Source organism: Lathamus discolor, chromosome 6 (genome assembly GCF_037157495.1).
Source record: "Lathamus discolor isolate bLatDis1 chromosome 6, bLatDis1.hap1, whole genome shotgun sequence".
NCBI classification, from domain to species: Eukaryota; Metazoa; Chordata; class Aves; order Psittaciformes; family Psittacidae; genus Lathamus; species Lathamus discolor.
This window is the reverse complement of record NC_088889.1, coordinates 88,373,100-88,384,086: the sequence shown is the minus strand read 5'-3', so window position 1 is coordinate 88,384,086 and position 10,987 is coordinate 88,373,100. Positions and strand designations below refer to the sequence as shown.

Here is a 10,987-nt window from a genome sequence, read left to right as displayed (position 1 = left end):
AGAGATAAAACTTAGGCAATAGAAAAGCAACCAGTCTTAGGAGACAGAAACACGAACAGCCTTAGACCAGAAGAACAACCTCAGCTCTACTTATTCCTGTTTTCTGTTTCATTCACAATCATTTGTTCCTCATTTCCAGTGAAGAGCAGGGCCTCAGCCTTAGCATCAACAGTGTCCAGTGAGTTGCAACAGAGGCTGGAGCCTCTCAGAAACCTCATGCCCTCACCGTGGCATGCAGCCAGCAGCTGGCTCTAGGAGATTGGTGACTATCCTGAGGGCAAAAGGGAGGGAGTCATTCACCTCTCTCTGAAACCGTGTGCTGCCCACACCTGCGGGTGGAGTGAGCACAAACTGAGCCACATCTGGCATTTTCAGGAGGTTACTGAGCTCAGTTGCCCGCATTTGGAGCACCTCAAGGTCCGCCTCGCAGTAAACAGAGGTAACAGCCGGGCTCTGCACAAATGTCCTCATCTTGGACAGGAACATGGACACTCTGCAGGAGAGAAGGACACAGACATCAGCTGGCAGGACCTTTGCACCCAGTAAGGTCACTACTTAAACCTGTGTACTCCAAAAGACTGTTGCAGATGAACACCAGATGCTACCCAACCCCTCCTCCTGAGGCACAGAGCCCGAGTCAGCAGAGGAATCCAAACTGTGCTCCCCACAGCTTGCTTCCTCTATCCTGTTTCAGTTTCAGGTTCCATCAGCTGCCAAGCTTGATTTATTTAACACTAGCAAACATCTGTGTTTGGACCCATGAGGTCTGTGTGTTTCAGCCCTTAGCCCTTCCTGCCATCCATCCTCACCTGGGGATCAAGTCCTGGCTGCGAGCTGCCAACTTGGTCAAGGTGGCCATAAGGACACTGATGGTGCTGGGTGCATAGCGGGGGATGCTGGCCAGTGGTCGGAGCTGAGTGATTTCAAAGAGCACAACCTCTAGAGTTTCAAAGAACTTGTTGATCTGCTCCACAGTGCAGCGCTTGTCGTAGGACACAGACATGTACTCTCCAATAGCCCAGACCTGAAGCAAAGGCAGATGTGTTCAGGGCAAGCAGATGGAAAAGGAATCAAAGCAAATCAGATTAGCTAATCCTAGGACACAGGAGAGGAGGAAAGGGAAGGTGATTAACAGATCACACTGCAGTTTGGAGCAACCTGTGCCAGCAGCAGGCAGGCCTTGCTTACCATCTGGGTGAAGATGTCCTCCTTGTTCTGTGCATTGCTGACCATTCCTGAGAACTCCAGGATCTCCGTGGATGCTTCCACAATGACTGCAGGGTGCAGATTGCAGAGCACCACCAGCTGTGAGCTCAGCACCCTGGAGAAGAGAGATGGGCAGAGCTCAGATGAGGGGCAAGGTGGTCATCACCAAACCAAGGAGGTCCTGGCAACACCCAGCCCCTGGCACAGTGTCTGCACACTCTGTCACAGCAGGGACTGGACCACAACTGAACAGGCTCCTGGGCTGGCAGGCTGCAGGCAGTAGAAAGGCTGTGAGCTTGGCTGGGCCTAGCGTCCCATCTCACCTGTACACATCATCTTTAAATGCTGGGATCTCATAGAGCTGGTCACTCCTCTGCAGCAGCAGCACCACCAGCTGGTTTATCAGTGGACCATCTGCAAACTGACAAGCAGCCTTGTTTCAGCAACACCAGTGACTTTCAGCAGCCAAAATCCAAACTAACCAGCCAGATAAGACAGCCAGCACAGAAACAGCCTGATGCAGCAGGAGGGGAGCAGGCACAAAGCCAGTACCAGGCACTCATTCTGCTCTCACCCACCTCCTTTTCAGCCGACTGAGAAAACATGTATCTTTTCTGCTTCTCTGGATGAAGTAGCCAGCTCAGTGCTGGTTCATGCCACTATTAGACCATCTCACTCCCCCCATATACACCTTCTCTTGAAGCTATAGTGTCTTAACAATTTTGCTTCTGCAACTGTTCTTCATGTAATGAGGGATCTTAGCATGATGAGGAACCAAACTCCCCCAAAAGGGCTTACCTCTGCCACCACCCTGAAAAAGAGCTCCAGTAAGAGAGGGACAGTCTCTGAACACTGCACGACCCTTGGGCTGCTGGCCAGGGATCCCAACAGCTGCCGAAGTGGAATCAGCCTGTAGGCAAGAGTAGAGTTACTGCTGAAGCTTGTGCCCAACTACTCGTCTGGCTGCCCTCCTCCAACGCCATAACAAGGCCTTTCAGCACTTGGCAAAGATAACACAGGGAAGACCAAATCCATCTCACCCCAGCTACGACTTCCCATCAATCCCAGTGCTGCTTCCAAGAGCAGGATGGCTGAACCAAACCCTTGTGGCAGTCTCCTACAGCAGTGTCCCACCTCTCTGGGGCATCTTCACGAGTAGAACTGGTGCGGAGAAGATACTGGAACATGCTTTTGTAGAGGGGATGGCGAAAGGCTTCAATACAGGTGGCTGGCTTCACAGCTGGGTTGCTGGCAGCCCTCTTGGAGGCAGGAAGAGCAGCTGACCTAGCAGGAGGTCAACACAAAGAATGTGCTACATTATGAGAATAGGCACAGGGCACAGCTGGAATCCTCTAGAACAGAGTAATTCCCTTTGCACTAAAACAGGGACAGCAAGCTGGTCTTCTCCAGCTCTTCTGGAGGCCAGAGAACCTAGAGGACAGAGCATTATAAGCTCAGACGATAGCTCCAGAATTGCTTCTGTATCACTCCTGGGAAAGGGGAAAATGATGCTCTGTTTCCCTCACTCATCAAAACCCAGCAACCTCTTGCCTCTAGGATAAGTCCCTTTTCTAAGCACTCCAGTAAGAGCCAGTTCCAGTGCTATCCCATCTTCCTGGAGACTCAAAGTCCCTAATAATTCTTCCTCAGGAGGACACCTCTGTATGCCTCCAGGAGATGAAAGCCAGAAAAGAAGGGTATGAGCAGGGAGGAAAGACCAGGTAGCCAGCACCTCTGTGTTGAGGTGGCAGACACTCTCACGTGGCAACTGTCTGGAACTAGATACAGAGAGGGAAATGGACTGAAGTGCAAGAGCTGGTCACCTTCTCTTCCCATGCACAGCACATCACTAGGAAAACTAGGCTGATGTCTGTCCAGCTTTGTGTTAACCTGACTGTAGCAGATGCCTCTCATTCTGCAACAGCAGCAGCCAGAGGGCAGCTGAGACTCACAGAAACACATTCTAGGCTATGGTCACCATCAATACCCTGATTAACAAGTGAGAGGAACAGAAGGTAGCATTACCTCAGCTGGATGTCCAGAGCTGCTGTCAAACAGGGCAGGTCAAGTAGCAAATGGAAGATCTCAATGGCTGTGCCTGCATCCAGCAGAACTGGCAGAAGGTCCACAAACTCTGAGATGAGGGGTGGGCTATTCCACGCCAGGAACTGCAAGGAACAAGCAGAAACTGCTGCATTATCCATCCTCCCCCACCACAAACCCAGATGATTCTCACACTGTGACAGAAAAGGACAGTCAAGGGAAAGTCACTTCTTAAAAGCAAAACCAGAGAAGTCTGAGGGTTTGGTCAAGACCTGGGGGCTGCTGGAAGCTCAACACAGACATCTGGCAGCTGCTTCAGTGGCTGGCAAGCTGCAACTTATTAATGTTTTCCAGAAACAAAGTGTTGTGTCTTAACTGTGTTTACTGTTTTCCAAGCCACAGGCAGTAACCCTAACACAGACTCCTCTACTGGCAGTGCTAATCACACCCAGAACCCTCTTTCCTCTTCAAACTCACACTTGCTTTTATAACAGTCCTTGTTTGCTCTCTCCCTAGCACTGCCATAGAGGCACATGCAACAGGCTCTCTCCTGTGCTGCTCCAGCAAGCTGTACCTTAAAGAGATTTGGGAAACTCTGCTTGAATATGCTGGAGGTCTCAGTGAAGAGCTGGCTGTTATCTTTGCAGAACTGGACAAATTCAAAGGCCAGTGATGGGTTGTGGAAATGCTGAGCTGGGATATCAGTGAACAGGTGTTCGTAGATTGCATCGGAGTCCACACCTTCCGTTCCACCTAGGAGAACACAGCACATTGCTGAGCACAGCTGATGCAGCAGCCCGGCCAACAAAAGGTACAGGACACCCCATCTCCTGAGTCTCCTAGAGTGGGATCATCCATCCCAGAGTACAGCCAAGGCTGAATTACCAACTCTAGCAGCCAGCAAACTGCCGGAAGAAAAGGCCCTGCTAAGAGTATGCAAAAGTAGATCATGGAGGAAGGGGTGAGAGCTGATGACTTACTGTGGTTCAGGAAGAACTGGGCAATGGGCAGTAGTGCTCTTGCATAAGAGGCATCCGCACAGATTCTGTCATGCAAGGTGTTCAGGAAGGAGACTGCGCGGTGCACGTAGGAGGAGTCCTGTTTGCAAATGATGTCCATGATTGTCACTGCCTCAATGAGACACTGCAGGAGAACAGAGAGTCACATCAGAGTGGGAGAAGCCAAAACTCCCAGAGCTTCAGCCCCACCTCTGTGTACTTACAGCTTTCTGTAGGTCTCCATCATTTTTCTTCAGGGGACCTGCCAGAGAAGGAAGTCCAAGTTAAACTTCGAGTCCAAACAGGGGCAGTACGTTGTCACTTTGAGCGCTAATACAGGTTTTAGGACAGCTGGGAACACATACTAATCCCAATTCCAGCCTAATGAGAACCAGGTTCCACAGCTTGCCCTGCAAACCAAGGGTGGGAGGCAGAACACAGCCATTACCTCCAAATCCCTCCCAACACGCCAGCTCAGGGCTGGTCAATGACTTTCACCAGCAGCTGCAACAGGTCCTATGCCTACAACCTGACTATGGAGTCTAGGGAGTGAGATCCCAGCCCAGAGAGGCAGTGAACCAGAAACACTTTCAGGAATACTACCAAGAGAACTCCAAGGAGGGTTCATGACAAGACTCACGCCGGTTGCTCTGCTCAATCAGCCGCTGGCAGTACTCAAAGGCTTTCTCCCGCAGATGCTCCTTTGGGGGAAGCAGGCGACCAGATGTGGATGTAGTTGAGGCCACGGACGTAACAGAGCTGTCCATTCCTGATTTGTCATCTACAGAATCAAGGTTACCATGTATCAGCTCATGTCCTGGGCAATGTAACCCACACAATTGCTCTATAACAGCAAGGTTGCTCTCAGTCCTCAGGTGCACTATGAAGAAAAGGAGACTGGGAATGAAAGGAGTGTTACAAGAACACTAAGGAGATGCTGTCTCCCACCACCCAGGCCTTTTTCTTCCTCAGGGATCCACAGAGTTTTGTCTGAAACTAGGGGATTCACTGAACAAGTAATTCCTCATGAAGGGTCAGTAAGGATCAGTAAGGAGGTTTTGTGATATTTCTTCCCAAAGGTTCCCTGCTCCTAGTCCATGAACTCTTAACTCTTACCCCTATTCCTGCCACTTGCTGGGTTGCTGGTGCAGCCACCTAATCATCACAGAGCACACGTCCCTCGTGAGGGTGCAACCCAGATTGGCCCACAGCCCTTCAGCTTGTACCTGAACTAGGGGTTTTCAACTCCTTATCCCCATAGCACAGCAGCCACTTCCGCAGCATGGAGAAGGCTTGCATGTTGAGCCACTGGTCCTGTGTGTAGCACTGACCCACTGAGAGCACCGTGAAGAAGTCTGTGGCAACAGCACCATCCACCTCTGTGACAGGACCAGGCTGTGAGAAAAGATGCAGCAGGTCAGATGCCCAGGGAGAGGCTAAGAGAGAAGGGAGGGAGAACTCCACTGAGCCCATGGAGATAAGGACCCCATTATAGGGTCTTGCAGAGAAAAGTGAGCTCTGCTGGATCCTTCCCCCAGCTGAAACACTTCAAACTCTCCCCCTCTCTCTGACACAGGCCTCATTTGCAATCAACCTTTATTCCAAGTTAATGGTTACTACAAGACTTTCCCCTTAAAACTACTTCAAGGATCAAAGCTCTGGATCTGCAGCAGAGCTCCTAAATCTCGGGGCTATAAATCCCTCTACTTGGTTTTCCTTTGTGTCTTGGCATTTCTAAGTTATCATTTCCTAAAAGAAGCTGATTTTGGGAACCCGAAACAGCAGGTAACTAACAAATGCCCCTGTGAGATGATCACTTACCTGTCTGCTCCTGGGACTGAAGAAGCCTCCAGAGGACTGAGTGACTCCTTGCTGAATACTCGCATGCCTCAGCCAGTCTGCCATCTTCTTACTGACTACATTGGTCTGCTCTGTACAAGGCAAGTCACAGGGTCATTGTTAGATCGGGCAGAGAAGCAGCCTCTGCCACTCCTCAACTGCTGTACTTTTCCTCCAGCCTAGACCGCCATCTCTCTGACCCAGTAAAGAAACCGGTACCCCAAGGTGGATGCCCTGTAGTCCTCCTCATACTACTTCAGTATCACTCACACTCACTTCAGAGCCCTGTATCCTTTTCTAGCTCCTAGCCACTGGGTCAGTCTCATTATTGTTTTGCCCGTTTCCTCAGACAAAAAGTCAAGGAGTGAGCACTTCTAGTACCAGAAGAGTCGAGAGGCACTTGTTCCTTTGTCTCCATCCACATGCTATTAGGAGCAAGGTGCAAAAATACTGTCAAATCTATTCAGGCAGTGGCTGGCTTCAGCTCTGCAGACAGAAGCATAAATCCCTCACAGAGAACACACAGGAGCTGAGGCAGGTGATCCTGCCTGCTCAGCCAACCCATACACCCCGGCCCAGAACTGCTCCTGCATACTGCAGGACATCATACACAAATCTCACAGGAAACTCCCAGAAACAGACTCTTGCTCACAACACAGTTCCTCACCATTTTACACCTGGAATGCTCTCCTATGGCTTACTCACTAGGGCATATTGCCTGCCACTACCCATACAGTCCTGCCTCTCTTACGGACAGTACATCTAGTTGTTTTTGCTGCTCTCTTGAACAGACACGCGGGCACATCTCTGCTTCTATCTCTTACTTTGCTTCAGTATAGCTACCATTTCACACTCCTGCTGCATCTGGAGACCTTATCTAGGGTACCTGTTACCATGATACAAATCCATACAGAACAGAGACTCTGGCAGCTGAAGGCCCATTCCCATTTTTGAGTGGTAAAATACATCTTGGCCAGTAAGTTCACTTTCCTTGTGGCAGAGATGTCACTTTAACAGCAGTTTCTAAGTCCTACTCCCAGCCAAGCACCTCAGTGAGCCTTCTAATCACTATACAGGTCACAGCCAGACGGTCATCTCAGGCCCTCATATATATTTACCTTCAGTTAGGGATTCTGGTGAAAGACTGACAACATTTGACAGGACAGGAAGAAGGTAACGTGTGCTCTGACCCTCAGGCAATCTTTCTTCAAGGACTTTTACAACATGCTGCCCCACAGCAGACACAGCCTTCTTGTTTCCCTTAGAAAAAAAGCAGAGGTGAAGCTAGGCAGATCATCTACTAGTGCTAGAGACCAATGCCATACAAACTCTTCCATAAGGCATCAGTACCAATGTCAAACACCAAAGGAACTCGCAGCACCGGCTATTCTACTACAATTCTGCAATGTGAATTCACAATTTCCATGAGGGGAGAGGACTTTGATGGAACAATAGGTTTCTGGACAACCACCACTTTAAGTGGAAATAAACAACTGCAGTGGATGTCTTGAATTTAAACACTATGATCCATTAATTCTAGAGCAGTTCTAGCACTATCTACTCCCCACATGGTCAGTTTGCTGGCTGAGCTGTTAAATTAGAGATTTATGAATAGAAAATTGGCTGTTTGATCATGTTCTAGGACTCTCTGGTTAGTCCATAGCCTCACAATGTGGAAAATAAAGCAGCTTCCTCTTTTAGAGGCTGGTATAGCTGTGGCTATAAATAGTAGAGGCTGTGCTCTGTGGAAAGCCAAAAGCTTTACAAAAAGAACATGAGCTCTGCAGAGCCAGAAGGCAGAGGAGCAAAGACAAGGAGGATGATTTCCACCCAAAGCAGTGACAAATGAAAACATGCAGCTGTTTTTTAAGTGGGGCTGAAGTGGGGCTGCTTTCATGAATGATGCTGCTCCTCATTGCAGCCCATGTTAAAGAAGTGACACTGAAATGGCTAAAATACAGTAAGCTTTAGTAACATCAAAAATTGAGGAAAAGACCTTCATGATTTTAGTTGTAATCTAACAAAAACTAACACCCAGGGTACGCTTTTACATTGCAGGACAGTCTCAAGGCTGGATATGGAAGAGAGGTGCTTTGTAAGGCAGCACATAGGTAATATGTCACTGTTTTCTGTTCCTATGTTTTCATTTCCTCCAGCTAAGTAAGACTTAGAGGAGCAATCTGAAACACAGGAGGCACTTCTGGCACACAGTGAAGCTCAGAATGAGAAGGTGCAGAAAAATATTTTACCTTTAATAGGCACAATAATAGTAAAAGAAGAAGAGAAAAGTTTCCAGCTTATTCCCCAGAGGGCAGTCAGTGCAGGCAGCACTCAAAACAGGAAGGTCCTCATGTCTTCTTCCCCATGCTGAATCTAGATCTTTGAAGTGCCATCCACATTTATAGCCCTCTGTGTTTTATAGGTTCTATGTATACATTTTTACCTTTGAACATGAAAGCCAGCACCATGAAAAGCAGGAATCATAAATTCACTGTCAAATCTTTTGCTCTACAGGTTCAAGCAGCCCTGACTTTAAGTCTATTATAGCAGCTAACATTAAAGAGGTCCTTTTTGCTTCCAGTTAGTTACAAGCCTGCTTGAGGTCCTCAGTCTCTATACACCACAATTTTTAGTCTTTGTTATCGAATACTAAATGCAAAAATTTGCCATTTTTTCCTATGCAAAGCAGAATAATTAGGGATTTTTTTAATGAACATGGAAATGCTTCTGCTTTTCCCTAGACACTTCCAATTAATTTTTCACTCAGAACTCAGCAAACAGGGAACAATCAGAAAGCAAGTGTCTATTGACAAGGGAAGATTTCTGCCTTGGCAGGTCATTTACCTGCGCCAGAAGGACAGCGGATACCAGGCTCAGGAGCTTTGCATCTTGAATCTTATCACAGGACAGGATCAGCTCATTGCAAGGTGACATCTCTCTCAGGATAGCAGCACATAACACCTGGATCTGCGCAGGGCTCTTGGATGAACACAGCACTGTCTGCAAGAGTTCCACAAACTTGCCATCTAGCCTGCAAGAGGAACGCAGTAAAGCATCACTGCAAGGCAAGATTCAGATGCTTATTTCCTGCATATTCTTGGCCTTGGGATGATCTGCATGTTGTTCCTTAGCACAGCTTAGTGACGTGAACTCAAAAGGAGGCAGCTTCTGCTTAGCAATGGGTTAAAAAAAGCCAGTGAAGGGCTTTACATTTATGTGGAACTCAGTGTTTTAAAGCACTAGGCTCCCCCCTCCCTTTCCTTCTGTCAATAAAGTAACGCGTTGCTTCTTGCGGGCATCAAACGAGACACAAGCCACTCACTTGCGGGGGTACTTGGTGGCGGCGACGGTGAGGTGCAGCCTCTGCAGGCAGTCCGCGGCCTCCGCGCCCAGCTCCGGGCCCTGCAGCAGGGCGGCGACGCGGGAGGCGAACCTCCGCAGCTCTTCCTCCCGGATCTCCCTGGCGGGGCAGCGGCCACGGGGACACCGGTCAATTCCTGCTCTTCATTGGAAGCCTCGCATCCCTCGCCTCCCCTAACCCGGAGTGACGCCGGCCCCAGACCCCGCACCTCAGGCAGGACCTCGGCCCGCCCCAAGGGAGCCCTGCGCCCTCCCCCGGTACCTCAGCACCTCCCGAGCTGTCAGCACCCCCCGGTACCTCGCACCCCGCCGGTACCCTCAGCATCCTCCCGGTACCCTCAGCACCCCCCCCCGGTACCTCAGGACCCCCCCCCGGTACCTGGCCTGCTTGAGGAAGCTCTCAGCCGCCGCCGTGAACATGCCGGACGGTCCGCAGCTCCCCCCCGCCTCGGTACGCGGCCAAAGCGTTCCCCCAGGGGTGAGCGGTCCACCCAGGCAGGCTCCGGGGGGATGCGGCTGCTGCTGCACAAAGGTTCCGTGGGCGAAGGTTCCGGTAGGGGTGGAGTACGGCTTGGTGAGAGCCCTGGGGAAAGAGGATTGGATCCTGCTGGCCAAGAGGAGGGAAGAAGGGGTAACGGGAAAATCCTCCCTTGTGGCTGTTCATTGACTATTCTGACATGCTGCTGCTGTTATTCTCTGCTTTAGGAGCCCAAGATGAAGCTTGCTCTGAGGCTGACCCGCACGGCGTGAAAGAGATCCGCTCGCAGGACTCAGACCCATGGTAACCATCGCTTCATAGCAGAGATAGGGCGGAGTTTAGGTTTGTAAGCGCATGATGATAAAAAAGGGCCGTACTAACCGTTCCTACAACCCCTTTAAAGTATGATGCTTCCCAAAAGGGCTGGAGGTGTTAACACAGCTGCTCAGCAGGTGGGCTCCAGCTTCCCAAAGCTTGAAAAGTCATGAATATTCCCCCCATCAGAACTATGTCTGCTCCTGACTGCCAGTAAGACTGAAGCTCCCACCACTGACCTGTGCATCACTCTGCAGGGAGAAGATGTCACAGGAGGGAGCTTGGCACTCTGCCTTCTGGTATTTCCCTGCCTTATGCTGGCCTGGCATTAAGTCCATTAACAGCGGGTCTGAATCTTTGCTACACTTTGTCTATTATTTTTAAACATTAATTAGTCAAATACAGCTACTTTGTGTCAACGGAGGTCTTAAAAGTTATCCCATTTCAAAGCTCAGGACTTTGTTTGGTCAAAGTAAACCCTGCACTTAAATAGTAGCTCTATTATAGGAGGGAAAACCTAGGTATATCAGAGGTAAATCACTACCTTCTGACCATATATGCTTAGGTGAAACAATCCTTATAAACTACAGGGAAACACACTGAAATAGTTTATCTTTCAAAATAACAGCCTTTCACTTCATGACAAAATGAAAGCTAGAACTGCAGGAATCATTTATTATCCCCAAGGGAAGCATTATGGATCTCAAACAACCAACACGGGATCAGAGTATCCGCAAGCTCTAAACCA

The 10,987-nt window shown here is 49.4% G+C and overlaps 1 protein-coding gene across 1 annotated transcript; it reads right to left on the bottom strand.

Annotated features, from left to right (window-relative positions):
* Positions 1–61: 61 nt before the first annotated feature.
* On the bottom strand, positions 62–9,940 carry AP5Z1 (adaptor related protein complex 5 subunit zeta 1). The gene is made up of 17 exons (XM_065684567.1): positions 9,826–9,940; positions 9,409–9,546; positions 8,931–9,117; positions 7,205–7,346; positions 6,069–6,178; positions 5,474–5,642; positions 4,888–5,028; positions 4,472–4,509; positions 4,230–4,392; positions 3,824–4,002; positions 3,232–3,374; positions 2,341–2,490; positions 2,005–2,116; positions 1,530–1,627; positions 1,189–1,321; positions 810–1,024; positions 62–493 (listed from the first exon to the last, which is right to left on the bottom strand). The coding sequence occupies exons 1-17, from the start codon at positions 9,864–9,866 to the stop codon at positions 223–225; spliced, it is 2,430 nt and encodes an 809-aa protein (XP_065540639.1). The 5' UTR covers positions 9,867–9,940; the 3' UTR covers positions 62–222.
* Between the last annotated feature and the right edge of the window lie 1,047 nt (positions 9,941–10,987).